Source organism: Dendrobates tinctorius, unplaced genomic scaffold, assembly GCF_039654945.1.
Source record: "Dendrobates tinctorius isolate UK_male_01 unplaced genomic scaffold, ASM3965494v1 ptg000014l, whole genome shotgun sequence".
NCBI classification, from domain to species: Eukaryota; Metazoa; Chordata; class Amphibia; order Anura; family Dendrobatidae; genus Dendrobates; species Dendrobates tinctorius.
In genome coordinates, this window is record NW_027361682.1 from 6,787,670 (window position 1) to 6,803,486 (window position 15,817).

Consider the following 15,817-nt stretch of genomic DNA (forward strand, 5'->3'; position numbering starts at 1 on the left):
AGTACTTTTCATCAATGTCGTCTAATAACTTTACTGTATAAGCTACATTTCACACAACTTCTTCTGTCTGTGACTTTTTCAATCTTTGTTTCAGGGTGAAGATCTGCCCCATATTAATACTACAGAGACATATATGAGTGATGATGAGCGGTGTAAAGAGGAGATTCCAACAGATAACATCACAGGTAAATAGTATTGTTTAAAAATAAAAAAAAAACACATTTTGACATTATTTTTGCCTCTAAATATACTTTTGAAGATTGTTAGTGTTGGGTGTGATGCTAGTCACTACTCATGGACTACTAAGCAAATCACAACATTATATATTGCCTAGATATGAGGCACTTCCGATTGTCAACAAATCATACAAAAAAAGAATGGAAGCTATATATCATAAAATCTGTAAAGTTTTATTAGGAATAAGTTAAAAATGCCTTATAGCACAGTACAATACATATGGGGGCAATAAAATGCAAAAAGAAATAGGCCTTAAACACCAGTACATGAGGTTCAAAAAGATATATACATGTATTCAATTATTGATCCATAAAGGTGTCCCAAAAAATAAATAATTAATGGAGCTGGTAATATAAGGCTTCCAAAAGGAATGACTCCTAAAGCAGGTCAATATATGAATAAATAACAATTGATCATATGTAAAAACCCCATTGAAATCAGCTAAATCCTAATCCTGAAATGGCTATGATAGCCATATGCGGTATAAGTGCATAGTGCAGCATATAGACAGACATGCTATACAGGGTAATGCATAGTGCAAAAAATGAACATGCTGGCTAGATAAGGCAAAGTATGTAGACAGCCAGAAAGGAAAAGGAAAGGGTTTACTGCTGATAAATAGATGGTATACCTGGAAGGCCGTGGCACCCCTAAATAATAGAATACATGTATATATCTTTTTGAACCTCATGTTCTGGTGTTTAAGGCCTATTTCTTTTTGCATTTTATTGCCCCCATATGTATTGTACTGTGCTATAAGGCATTTTTAGCTTATTCCTAATAAAACTTTACTGATTTTATGGTATATAGCTTCCATTCTTTTTTTTGTATGATTCATGGACTACTAAGGTAGAATAGTGAAGAGGTCCGGGATCAGTGCCAAGAAGGCTTGAAAAGACTGAAGAGACAAAAGCGTATTGAGGTAACAGTCCGAGGCCAGAGTACTAGGAAGGTAGTGGATCTTGATAAAGGGGTAAGTCAAATGGATGATCAAAAATGTAAATCCAAGGTCAGCAACGGGGATCAGAACACAACTTAAGGCAAGCACACAAACCACTTGAGCAAAGCTACAATTGGCAAAGGTTTGACAATTGTCAGAGTGCTAAATAACCCTGATCAAATGGCACTTGGAGGAGATCCCACAGACCCAGCCAGGTAGGAAGGATGAGCTGCCAATCACAGTACTTACACCTCTGCATCAGATTGGGCGGCTCAGTCAGCTCTCGAATCCATAGGGCAATGGAGCTGTCATTCACATCGTCCCTAGTACACCATCAGTGGCGGAACTGTAACCCTTCTAAGTTCCTAACAAAAAAAATTGTTTAAAGAAATGATTCAGATGTAAAGTAGACATGTAGTAAATATTATGTATTAACTATTTTGTGTGACATAACTCTCTGGTTTAAGGGCATAAAAATGAAAAATTTGAAAACGGCTGCATCTTTAAAATTTCAATATTTTCACAAATAAACACAAAAAAATATCGTCCAAAACGTAAAAATAACAGTATGTAACAAAAAACATTCTCTGAATTACTAGCGTCTGTTGAAGTGTTCAAGAGTTATTAAATCATAAAGTGACATTGGTCATAATTATAAAGATTGACCTGGTCACGAAGGTGAAAGCAGGCTTTGGTGCGAAAGGGCTAAAAAAAAAAAAAAAAAAAAAAAATCCCTCAACTAGGATTGCCCTACTAATTACAGACCGGATTCTGGCAGGGTTCTTCAAGGTTCGGTCCTAGACCCTCTTCTCTCTATACACGGCCTTTTTTGCCTTTTTTGGACAAACCATCAGCATATTCATTTTTGAGTACCATATATTGTATATGCTCATGACACGTAATTATACACATCTTCTTTTGACATCACATCATTCTTTTGACACAGTGAAACATTAACGGGAAACAACTGTCATCAGTTTTGGCCGATATAAGTTTTGGCCATCACCTCAGGGCTGATATACTGCATCCTATAACGCTGTATATCTGTCCCATCTGACCTGGAAGAGAAGAAAAATAACTGACTTTTATTATACTCACCTGCGGGGCGGTTCGGTCCAAAAGGTTTCGCTGGTCCTGGCCAGGCGCCTCCCGTCTTTCTGTAATGCCGTCCTCTTGCTTGCTTCGTGTGGATGACACATCCCTGCGTCATCCAAACAGTCCCCTCGCATCGCACTCCTGCGCTGGCATACTTCTCAGTCCTGTTGAGGGCAGAACAAAGTTCTGCAGTGTTCAGGCACTGGCCCTCTCTGACCTTTCCCAGCACCTGCGCACTGCAGTACTTTGCTCTGCCCTCAACAGGGCAGATAAGTACGCCTGCGCAGGAGCGCGACACAAACTAAGCAGGAGGGCAGCATCGCATGAAGATGGGAGGCACCAGACGAGGACCAGGGACAACCCTCGGACTGGACCGCCTGCAGGTGAGTATAATAAAAGTAATTTTTCTTTCTACAGCTCGCATTGGGGGCCGATATACAGCATTATAGAATACTGTATATCAGCCCTGAAAGGTGATGGCTGTAACTTTTATCAGCCAAACCTGATGACAAGTTCCCTTTAACCTGCAGAGAAGTGAAAATTTGAAAAAGCACAACCTGGTGGACTAACACCCTAAACTATCAGCACCTATTTTGTGGTCTAATGCCTTAGTCTGTTGATAATTGATTTCTGTTAGTTAATATTTCCAAATAAATATTAATATAATTCAAATGCAATGTTATCTGAAAATAATAAAAATCAGGTTTTTTCTTGGCAGATGACTGTACCAGGAGCTTTGAGGGGCATTGGATCTTCTCAGATTTTGCAACCGATAATTGTAGTAGCACACCAGATACATGTGAAGAACATGTAATTTTCTCAGATACACAACAAGATCATCTCAGAAAAAATCTGTGCTCTGATCCTTTTCAACAAGTCCTCTCTACTGAATCATTAAAGACAAATAAGCAAATTGAAAGTCAAAAAATTGCTGGTGAAAATGAAATGGCTTACGTAGGAGAGAAATTATTTTCGTGTTCAGAATGTGGAAAATATTACAGTAGTAAATCAAGCCTTGTTATACATCAGAGAAGCCATACAAGGGAGAAGCTGTATTCATGTTCAGAATGTGGGAAATGTTTTACAGAAAAATCATATCTAGTTAAACATCAAATAATTCATACAGGGGAAAAGCCTTTTTTATGCTCAGAATGTGGGAAATGTTTTCATTGGAAAGCAAGTCTTGTTACACATCTGAGAGTTCACACAGGAGATAAGCCGTTTTCATGTACAGAATGTGGGAAACATTTTAGAGTGAAAGCAAAACTTGAAGATCATCAGAGAATTCATACAGGGGAAAAGCCATTTTTATGCTCAGAATGTGGGAAATGTTTTAGCCTGAAAACAACTCTTGTTACCCATCTGAGAAGTCACACAGGAGATAATCCATTTTCATGTTCAGAATGTGGGAAACGTTATAGGGTGAAAGCCAACCTTAAAATACATCAGAGAATTCACACAGGAGAGAAGCCATTTTCATGCTCCAAATGTGGGAAATCCTTTAAACGGCAATCAGTTTTAACACTACATGAGAAAATTCACACAGGGAAAAAGCCTTTTTCATGCTCAGAATGTGGAAAATATTATAGTAGTAAGACAAGCCTTGTGACACATCAGAGAAGTCACACAGGGGAGAAGCCATATACATGCTCAGAATGTGGGAAATGTTTTCTTTGGAAAGCATGTCTTGATAAACATCTGAGAATTCACACAGGGGAAAAGCCATTTTCATGTTCAGAATGTGGAAAATGTTTTAGATTAAAAGCTCGACTTGTAATACATCAGAGAAGTCACACAGGGGAAAAGCCATTTTCATGCTCAGAATGTGGGAAATGCTATACCACCAGAACAATTCTTGTTACCCATCAGAAAATTCACACAGGAGATAAGCCATTTTCATGTTCAGAATGTGGGAAATGTTATAGTGTGAAAGACAAACTTAGAATACATCAGGGAACTCACACAAGGAAGTAGCCTTTATTTTTTTTAATCGTTTTAGTGACAATTTTTATTTTAAAAAAATAAGTTATAGGAAATCACTCATCTACAAAAAAAATTGGTTCACTATTATGGTTATTAGAAAATGTATAAAATTACCAGTTACCATTTGTTATTATGTTATTGACAACTAATAAGAATAAAATAATACACCTATGTAACCGGAGATGTGTCCTTCTGTCCGAAGCCTCCAACGCATGCAAGGATGTCTGTTAGAGCAGCAGCAGCTTCACCAGGGGGGTCGGAGTAGGGGGAGAAAGAGACACAGACTCACCACACGGGCATAGAATGTGTTCATAGCTAGTGTGTGTATATATGTATGTGTGCGTATATGTGAGCAGGTAGAAAGATGCAGTAACGGGTCGGAAACAGAGCAAGCGTTAACTTGGGGTTTAATTTAACAGGTATACTCCTCGCAGGGAGAAAACAGATAAAACGGTATAAAGGAACACAGGGGACGTAACTCTGGGGAAGCGGGTGTGAAGCATAGGGTAGGAAGTTCAAGGATAGAAAACTTATCAGTCTGACGACTTCAGAATGCGGTTAGTTCAGGTTGTGGACATTGGCACCAAAGCAGTGACATAAGGGGGCCGGTATGGTCCTGGAAAAGATGGTGTCCTGGATCCTGGCGACAGAGGTTTTTCCTCATGGTCCGGTGTAGTAGTTCTGGAAAAGATGACGACTTGGCTCCTGGCGGCGACGGTGATTCCTTGTGGTCCGGTCGGTGATCGGTGTATCAGGAAACGATGAGCCGGACAGAGCTCAGTCTTTCCCCCGTCAGCGTACAGGGACAACGAGATACTCGATTCAGGTACAAAGGGAAACCCCTCACAGCGGGTATCCCGATTCTCCCATCGGTGCTTGCGCAGGCTTATGTCCTGACTGGGTGTCCTGTCAGTGATGTCAGCGGGGTCCAGGTACGTCGTCGGCAGTCTCTGTTGCCAGCTTTTTGCCTGCTCTGGCAGTTGGCCCCCCCACAGAAGCCCTGACACTGCCCTCCTGCGTGATTCACATTCCCACGGCAACTAACTGATTTGCCACAAGCTGTGGCCCTTTTATCTTAGCCATGCCCCCTACTCCTAAGTGCAGAGGTTGGGGCTTTAAGCTTTCCCCTGTGAAACCTGGGTGACAGCTCCGACAGTTCCGGATCCATCACGGAGGAGGTAGGCCTGGTCCGGGTCTTCTCCTTATATATGTGCCATCTTGGATAAGCTGCACTACCTGAACAACTTCTGTGGGTTGCAGACACCATCTCATACTACTGTACAGTACTTCTAGGGTTGAGAGCAATGACAAAATGCAAACATGACCAAAACAACAACCAAAAAGGATGAGAACAGAGAAATGGTCTGTGCTCATCCCCTGCAGAACCACACCATATGGTTGTCTTGCTAATTGCCTATCATTTCTACCTGTTGTCTGTTCCATTTGCACAACAGCAGGAGAAATTGATTCACAATCGGTGTTGCTTGGTAACGGGACAGGTTGAATTCCCAGAAATGTGATTGACATGTAGTTACATTGTGTTGTTTAAGTGTTCCCATTACTTTTTGAGGCCTGAGTCAGAAGGGCGCATCCAACGTCAATACACCGGTGGTCCAGTGACTCAACTTGATAGAGAGAAGGACAACTGGAGGAGGAGTGTGGCACCATGAGGACGAGGCTGGAGGAGGAGTGTGATGCCGGATTCGGTGGCAGTGCATACTGCGGTCTTTGGAGCCATTTTATTGAAGAAAGTCTCACACAGTGTTTTCAACAAAATATGCTCCCCCATCTTGCATGCACTGCTGTTGTTCAATACATAGAAACAAAAGAAACAACAAACACTCTTGCTCACCTTTTCCTCGCTCCCCAGCAGCACGTTGTCTGCATTAAATACTTAAAAGTGGCGCCGAGTCAGCGCGTGCACATACCGTACTATCAGGCGCCATTTTATTGAAGAAACTATATGCAAATTCGCAAACACAGTCTTAACTGGCTCTGGAAATGTGCAATTTAAAATGTTTGCTATTCAAGTGTAGAACAGGTTCAATAGCTAGTATGCCTATATTTGAACAAAGTATGTATTTTACATTTTATTTTACATTTGTATAACTACAAATGTAGGGTTGCTTTTTACATCCAATCTGATATTGATCAGGGACCTACATAGAAATCATGAGGTGTCAAAGGAAAAGTCTGAATTGAAAACTCCTTCAAATCACTTACCCTTTTAAATAGAGGAAAAAGAGAAATGTATTTTATGAAACAAAAATAGTGATGTCTCTTAGTGCCCCACCCACTACGATACAGGTTCCATGGCCGTCACCCAGTATAGCACCCACAAAATGCCCCCCACAGAGTATGTCCCCACAATTCCACATAGACATTTTAATCCTATTTAAATCCCCACATGCACAATATGATGCCTCCACTGTGTATTCCCTTACATAATGAGGCCCCCTCGGCTCTCCCACACAGTCTGATAAGATAAGATAATCCTTTAATCGTCCCACCATGGGGAAATTCAGAGCATTACAGCAGCAAGGCAGGAGCAAGTACAGATACAGATGCATAAAGGCATTACATTGACGGTAGGTACAGTCATGGCCAAAAGTTTTGAGACTGACACAAATAATATATTTTCACATGATCTGCTGGCCTCAGGTTTTTATGTGTGTTTGTCAGATGTTTTTATCACATACAGAAATATAATTGCAATCATATTATGAGTAGCAAAAGGTTATATTGACAGTTACAATGAGTTAATGCAGCAAGTCAATATTTGCAGTGTTGACCCTTCTTCAGGACCTCAGCAATTCTCCCTGGCATGCTCTCAATCAACTTCTGGATGAAATCCTGACTGATAGCAGTCCATTCTTGCAAAATCAATGCTTTTATTTTGTCTGAATTTGAAGGTTTTTGTTTGTCCACCTGTCTCTTGATGATTGACCACAAGTTCTCAATGGGATTAAGATCTGGGGAGTTTCCAGGCCGTGGTCCCAAAATCTCTGTTTTGTTCCCTGAGCCATTTAGTTATCACCTTTGCTTTATGGCAAGGTGCTCCATCATGTTGAAAAAGGCATTGTTGATCGCCAAACTGCTCTTGGACGGTTGGGAGAAGTTGCTCTTGGAGGACATTCTGGTACCATTCTTTATTCATGGCTGTGTTTTTAGGCAAGACTGAGAGAGAGCCCATTCCCTTGGCTGAGAAGCAACCCCACACATGAATGGTTTCAGGATGCTTGACAGTTGGCATGAGACAAGACTGGTGGTAGCGCTCACCTGGTCTTCTCCGAATAAGCCGTTTTCCAGATGTCCCAAACAATCGAAAAGGGGATTCATCAGAGAAAATGACTTTACAGCAGTCCACTCCCTGTACCTCTTGCAGAATATCAGTCTGTCCATGATGTTTTTCCTGAAGAGAAGTGGCTTCTTTGCTGCCCTCCTTGAGACCAGACCTTGCTCCAAGAGTCTCCGCCTCACAGTGTGTGCAGATGCACTCACACCTGCCTGCTGCCATTCCTGATCAAGCTCTGCACTGCTGGTAGCCCGATCCCGCAGCTAAAACACTTTTAAGAGACGGTCCTGGCGCTTGCTGGTCTTTCTTGGGCGCCCTGGAGCCTTTTTGGCAACAAGGGAACCTCTCTCCTTGAAGTTCTTGATGATGCGATAGATTGTTGACTGAGGTGCAATCTTTCTAGCTGCGATACTCTTCCCTGTTAGGCCATTTTTGTGCAGTGCAATGATGACTGCACGTGTTTCTTTAGAGATAACCATGGTTAACAGAAGAGAAACAATGATGCCAAGTACCAGCCTCCTTTTAAAGTGTCCAGTGGTGTCATTGTTACTTAATCATGACAGATTGATCTCCAGCCCTGTCCTCATCAACACCCACACCTGTGTTAATGGAGCAATCACTGAAATGATGTTAGCTGGTCCTTTTAAGGCAGGGCTGCAATGATATTGAAATGTGTTTTGGGGGATAAAGTTCATTTTCTAGGCAAATATTGACTTTGCAAGTAATTGCTGTTAAGCTGATCACTCTTTATAACATTCTGGAGTATATGCAAATTGCCATTAGAAAAAATGAAGCAGTAGACTTTGTAAAAATTAATATTTGTGTCATTCTCAAAACTTTTGGCCATGACTGTACATATATGCCCCTCATAGTTCCTCTCACACACATTATGATGTCCCCACGGTGCCCTTAATGCCTTATGAAGCCACCACACTTCTCCCTATGCATGATAAGGCAGCCAGTGTCCCCCAATACAGGATGATGCCCCTCGTATGTTCCCTATTCAGTATGAGGCCACCATTGGGCTCCTCACCACTGTATAATGTACCGAATGTGGCTATCAGTATAGTATGAAGCCACAAAACTGGTCCTCAACAAATTTTAGTGTCTCTCCTCATGCAGAAAAATATACAGAAGTTCAGGGAAGTTGAGGCATCACTACAGCGAACCCTTGGTTAAAAAAAACCCAAAAAACTTGGCCTTTATCAAGCCTGGGGAAAAATTGATACAGCTCTAGCATACAGACAACATGACACCATTTAGATATGCTCCACAAGGTAATGGCTCCTCTTCTTCCTTCTCCCAGAAGCTCGTTTATGTTGTCACAGAAACAGTATGACACATAAGTAAAACTAATTTTCGCAGCACTCATCCTTCTAAAAACAACCTAAAATACAAAGATTTTATATATATATATATATATATATATACACATGTATATGCAATCTTTGTATTTTAGGTTGTTTTTAGAAGAATGAGTGCTGCGAAAATTAGTTTTTTATATATATATATATATATACACTGATGAAAAAAATAAAGAACACTTAAACAACAGAATATAACTCCAAGTAAATCAAACGTCTGCGAAATCAAACTGTCCACCTAGGAAGCAACACTGATTTACAATCAATTTCACATGCTGTTGTGCAAATGGAATAACAACAGATGGAAATTACTGGCAATTATCAAGACACTCTCAATAAAGGAGTGATTCTGCAGGTGGAGACCACAGATCATTCTCAGTACCAATCCTTTCTGGCTGATGTTTTGGTCACTTTTGAATGTTGGTCGTGCGTTCACACTCGTGGTAGCATGAGACGGACTCTACAACCCACACAAGTGGCTCAGGTAGTGCAGCTCATCCAGGATGGCTCATCAATGCGAGCTGTGGCAAGAAGGTTTGCCGTGTCTGTGTCACGTGGACCCATCCTGTGTGAAGCGACCAGCAGGCCGGTAACTAAAACAACAGGACGCGGCACGTGATACTGTCCTGTGTGACACGGCTCACAGGCCGGTAACTAAAACGACAAGACAAGGGGTAGGGAAACAGTTACAACGGTGGGCCCTGCGATAGGGAAAGGGGAGGTGGAGACCTCCTGCACACCCCTGAGTCAGTGTCCCTAACGCTCCTAACGTTCCCTATGCCGGTTCCGCACAGGGCGCCGCTCAGGATACCTGTTGCCCTAGCACACCCTACACCTATCCCTTGCTAGGGAGCTGGGTGGCGCAGGCACTGGCCCCACCGCTGTAATAATACACACTAAGGAAAAACACAAACTGGGAAACACAACTTAGCTTTACTCTGTTGCACTTGCTTCTGGCAACAGAGTCCACCACCAGAATGCAGCTCTCCTCCTGAATCACTGCCACCAAGCTCTGTCAGAGCTACAAGGAAATCCCCTATGACTCCTTCCATACCAGGCCTAAGACAGAGCTGTAAGGAACGCTCTCCAGCCCCTTCCTCCACCAAGGATGGTTGAAATGAACAATATCACCAATGCTGATTGCAACACCTGTGACTCTTTTATAGCAGAGCCAGCAATCACACCTGCATTAGAAACGTGCACTTAACTAAAGAAACAGAGTGCAATGACGCTCACCACCACCGGGTGCAAACTTCAACAAACGACACCACAGTGCAATAATCCTAATGGCCACTGGGGGCAAAAAACCACACTTAAGCACAGAAAAAAAGGTTACCTGTGCTTTTTATCAGTTATAATCCAGCATGGATCATGATAGTCTGCCAGCGTAGTGTCCAGAGGCTGAAGGTGCTAACAGGAGACAGGCCAGGAGACATGGAGGGGGCCGTAGGAGGGCAACAACCCAGCAGCAGGACCGCTACCTCCGCCTTTGTGCAAGGAGGAACAAGAGGAGCACTGCCAGAGCCCTGCAAAATGACCTTCAGCAGGCCACAAATGTGCATGTGTCTGCACAAACGGTTAGAAACAGACTCCATGAGGATGGTCTGAGTGCCCAACGTCCACAGATGGGGGTTGTGCTCACAGCCCAGCACCGTGTGGCCCTCCAAAGAAATGCCACCCCACACCATTACTGACCCACTGCCAAACCGGTCATGCTGAAGGATGTTGCAGGCCGCAGATCGCTCTCCACGACATCTCCAGACTCTGTCATGTCTGTACATGTGCTCTGTGTGAACCTGCTTTCATCTGTGAAGAGCACAGGGCGCCAGTGGTGCATTTGCCAATCCTGGTGTTCTGTGGCAAATGCCAAGCGTCCTGCACGATGTTGGGCTGTGAGCACAACCCCCATCTGTGGACATTGGGCACTCAGAACATCCTCATGGAGTTGGTTTCTAACCGTTTGTGCAATTGCAGCGATGCCACATTTATATTTTTTTATGTTTTGGCGTTTTTACAAAATAAAAACTATTTTATAGAAATAGTACTTAAAGACCTGGATGTATGGAAGGGGTCTATCACTTAAATAAAGAAAAAAATTGCGACGCTCACCTTACCTATGACCTCTCTAGCTCCTCCGCTACTCACCACCACTGGACAATCCTCACTGAATCTTCTGATCCTCCATTGCTCATTTTGGAATCTTCAGGCCACTTGTGTGGCTTTGGACGTCCCGGTGTTATGGCGCCCAGGAATGTTCTGAGGAGCTACTTGGGGGTCGATGGCATCATGATGCCACGATGTGCACTGTTGATGTCCCATGCGACTATGTAGAATTTCCCAGGAAAAATTGCATTACCAGGCGAATTCAAACTTTGCCTAATCTGTTTATCTCTAGTAAAAACTTATTATTATATGACTATTGCCTAAATGACTCCAAACCTGTACATTTCATATTCTACTTGGCCTATTGGTTCAAATTCGGTATAGAAGTGCCTCGCCATTTGTTGGGTCCTGCACCAGCTGTGAAAAGTAATTATCTTTCATCATTATAAAAAAAAACTGTTTCCTTTGCTATACCTGCAGTTTTCTGATCCCCAATTAACAGTTGTTGAAGTCTTCCATAATAATGACTTATCCATGATTTGCTGCCTCACCTATTTTCTTTATCAGGATATTTTCTGGCACTTCCATTGATATAAATGATATTGATATTGATATGGCACACACAATGCGTGTGTTGTCATCTTAATTGTCTGTGGCCGAATTGGATCTCTGGCAGAGATTATACGTGCATGGAGAAAAGAATACGCAAGACAAGGTATATCATGTCAAATGATTCTTATCTATCTTTAATCCGAGATGTACAGTTTTTATAACAGAAATCGAGCTGTCTTATTGTGTTACATCATGGGTTCTTTCCCAAATTACTGTTTACACCAAAAAGCAAATTAGTATTGATCTCATATGATCTCATATGTCCTATATCCGCTACATAATCATTTTGCACATAATTATCGTTTTCTAGCCTAGCCTAACCCATTATCGAGGAGACTAGGTGGATACAGAAATAAGTCTTAGAAAATCAAGAATATCTTAAAGCTACATGATTCTTAAAGCTATATGATTCTAATATTTGAGCAAAGCGTCCATATAGTGGTATAACTTTTGATTCTTGTATATATTCATATGCCATATATTCTCCCCTTAACAGTCCCTCCTTTGGAGATATGCAAAATCAAAATCCTAATCTCGTCGAACCTATTGATCTGTCCTCCCGGCCTACCAATCTCAACAATGCTGGAACCTAACTAACTAATCTTCACCGTATATACGAGACGACCCATCTCTAGTAGATGGACCCCCTCCTAACGGACTTTGCACAGGAGGAAGTCAGATCCTAGTTTCTCCCTCGTTGGTTTGCTTCAGGCAGGCATATTCCGGAGGTGGTGCTTGCATGGTTATATTTGGAGACTTATAACAAACCCATATCAGTATTTTATTATTCTTTCGTTGACCACACATATATTATCACGCTGGATGGGTTTGAGGAAAATTTTACATATAAACAAACCCCTTCTCGATTATTTGTACAATCATTTTAGAATAAAGTAAATCCCTGTAAACTAACAGCCCAATCATAGCTCTGGTCAAGCCATTTCTCCATTATCCCCACTACATCATAATTTTCTTAGTATTACACAGGTGAGAGAACCTGTGGCAATTTCACATAACAACTCCCATCAACTGTGCAATACTAAGAAAATCCTGAAAACATGGTCAGTTTGTAGCATTGAGGGTTGTGAAACACTACTCTAATTAAAAATCTGCAATATGTAGAACTTTATTCTAACTCAATAACTAAGCTCCAAGTGTAGGGTGCCGAGACACCGTTTCTAGGTTGCCTTTTTTAACGGTCACACACAGAGTGATGTCCTCAGATAGCTCGAACTTGACTGTAGGAGGCATGTAGGAAGATTCCAGAAGGTTTATATTCCAGCTGAATAAGAGAAAACAAGGGCGGGGGCGCAGACATAGGGCTTCATCTGGCATAAATCAATTAAAATATAAAAGTACTCTGGAGTACTCACCCTTTATGGGTTGTGTTCAGACACAACCACTCTCAACGTTTGTTGCAGTCATATAGCTGATGCAGAGCTCGTGCAGGTGGACAGCGTCCACTAGGTATCATAAGTTGAGGATCCAAGAAAAGCACTTCTGAGCATCCGTGCTGCTTTAGTGATAAGAATTCTTCAGAAATCCATATAAATCTTTCAAGTTCTTTATTATATGTACTACAGAAACTACGCACCAGCGATCCATATCGTTGTCGGGATCGCTGGTGCATCGCTAAGTGGTCACTAGTGAGCTGCCACACAGGCAGATCTCACCAGCGACATAGCAGGGGTCAGGGGTCGCTACTTACCTGTCAGACGCGGCGATCCTGACGTCCTCCCGCCCGCCTCGCTCGTCGGCGCCACAAGAAGCGCAGCAGGAAGTGGCCGATGAGGAATGGTCCAGGGAGTTCTCGCACGACCAACGATGAGCAGCGGGGGAGCGGTCGGAGGTAAGTATCACATGCAGCGATATCGCTAGCAATATCGCTGCAACGTCACAAAATCGGTGACTTTACAGCGATATTGCTAGCGATATCGCAGTGTGTAACGGGGGCTTTATACTTCCATCTGAGTTGTGCAAATTTTCCTGCAATAGTAATACAATTTTTTTTAAGCAATTAAATTATATAAGGCATTTATCGTGCTGTAAATGTGCCTCAAAACACCCCCAAAAATTATTATTTGGTTACAAATAGCATTACTATATTGATACTGCAGTCTTATGCGTCCATCTGAAGTGGGAAAATTTTCCTGACATTGTAATACTGCAATTTTTTTCAGCAGTGAAATTGCCCTTTTCAAGCAGGACATGAGATTTGCATGTAGCAATGCCCAAATATTTGAGCAGCCACGAACACAAGAAGATGACAGTGGGAAAATGCAATTACTGTCGCAAGAGCTGGATGATGATGAGACACAATTGCCAGTAAGCGGTGTTGTTATGTCAGCAATTCAGAAGGACGAACAGGGTGCAGACATGGAAGATAAGGTGATGTATGACAAAGTCACTGAACCAACCTGGGAGGTGATATGCAAAACAAGGACAGCAGTGCACAGAGGGAAAAATCGACAGCACCACAACAGACAGGAAGAGACAATGGGATGGCCAGAGACACAAGGAGGGCAACTGTTCCCCAGACTACCAACACAGGTGAAGTTGCCAAGGGTTAGGTGTTCCCAAGTATGGTGCTTTTATGAAGACAATCCAGTTAACACAAAAAAGACCATTTGCAACAACTGCCATGCCCACATCAGCAGGGACAGCACAACTACCAGCCTGACCACCAGCAGCATGTTCAGGCACATGCAAGCAAAGAACCCGACTGTGGGCCGAACACCAAGGTCCAGAAACAGTGTCTGCGGGTGACACTACAGCGTCTTCACGTTCTACATGCATACAAATCCTCTGTCCATGACGTAGGCGAAGATGACTCCTACCCTACAACTGTCATTGCACACTTGCAACCACCGTCAGCGTCCACATCCTTGTCGCAGTGCAGCGTTCAGTTGTCTCTACCACAGTCCTTGGAAAATGTAAATACGCAGCCACCCACAGGCTACAATGCTAAACAGCAACATTTCCAGACTGCTTGCCCTAGAAATGTTGCCATTTAGGGTTGTGGAGATGGAGCCATTCCGCAACCTCTTGGTGGCGGTTGTCCATCAGTACTCATTCCCCAGCCACCACTATTTCTCCCGGTGTGCCTCCCGCCTTACGCAAGTACATGTCCCATATCATCATGCTGTTACTGGCAAAGTCTAATTAACCACGGACAACTGGACAAGTGTTTGTGGCCAGGGATGCTACGTTTCCCTGACGGCACAATGAGTGAACATTGTGGAAGCCGAGACCCAGTTGGATCCGGGATGGAACACATGCTACCGACACTGAGGATTGTGGGCCCTGGTTCAATCAGTATTGCCCCCACCTTCTACAGCAGTTCATGCACGTCCTCCTCCACCTCAGAAACATCAACACCAGTCACAAGCTGGAAACGATGAAGAACTGTTTCGGCCAAATGGCAAAAAGCTCTTCTGAAGCTAATCTGCTTAGGAAACAAACTGCACACTGCCGGAGTTGTGGAAAGGTCTAACAAACCAGACTTATCTGTGGCTCTCACACCTGAAACTAAAACCAGGCATGGTCGTATGTGACAATGGCAGTAACCTGATGGCAGCTCTAAAGCTTGGCAACCTCAGATACAGTTGTGCTCAAAAGTTTACCTACTCCAGCAGAATTTCTGGCTTTCTTGGTCTTTTTTTCATAGAATGCGAATGATAATACCAAAACTTTTTCTTCACTCATGGTTAGTGGTTGGGTGAAGCTATTTATTGTCAAACTACTGTGTTTTCTGTTTTTAAATCATAATGACTAGAGATGAGCGAATATGTTCGGAGAATGATTGCCAAACATAAATTCGGCACGAATATGGCACATTCGGATTTGTGATCGTTAATCCGAGCAAAATTTCATAAATTCGGTAAAAAAAATCTGTAGCATTCGGTAAAAGTGCGGGAAAATATTTGTGTTGCTACCAAAATATTTAGGAACGATAATGGTGTATCATGAGCATTTGGCACGTGTTTGATGAGGGTAGGGGGTTTGCAGAGAATTCAGAGGAGCTGTGTTTTTGTAAGCAAAGCAGTAATGTTTTTTCCCCTAACTTTATGTGTGCACATTGCGGCTAGCCAATCAGAGCGCAGGAAATACCCACAATGTCCTGACAAAACGGCTTGTGTCATCTGCTGAAATCACATGTCCCTCTGCATATCAATAGGGGACATGTTG

At 42.6% G+C, this 15,817-nt stretch overlaps 1 protein-coding gene across 1 annotated transcript in view; it reads left to right on the forward strand.

Moving 5' to 3' along the window:
• LOC141070615 (uncharacterized) overlaps window positions 1-4,431 on the forward strand; it is a 93,696-nt gene extending 89,265 nt beyond the window's left edge. Inside the window, exons 10-11 of the mRNA XM_073559566.1 lie at window positions 95-185; window positions 2,976-4,431. Of these exons, the coding sequence (XP_073415667.1) occupies window positions 95-185; window positions 2,976-4,246 (1,362 nt within the window). The 3' untranslated portion in view covers window positions 4,247-4,431. The remainder of the gene's footprint in view (window positions 1-94; window positions 186-2,975) is intronic.
• Window positions 4,432-15,817: the final 11,386 nt, after the last annotated feature.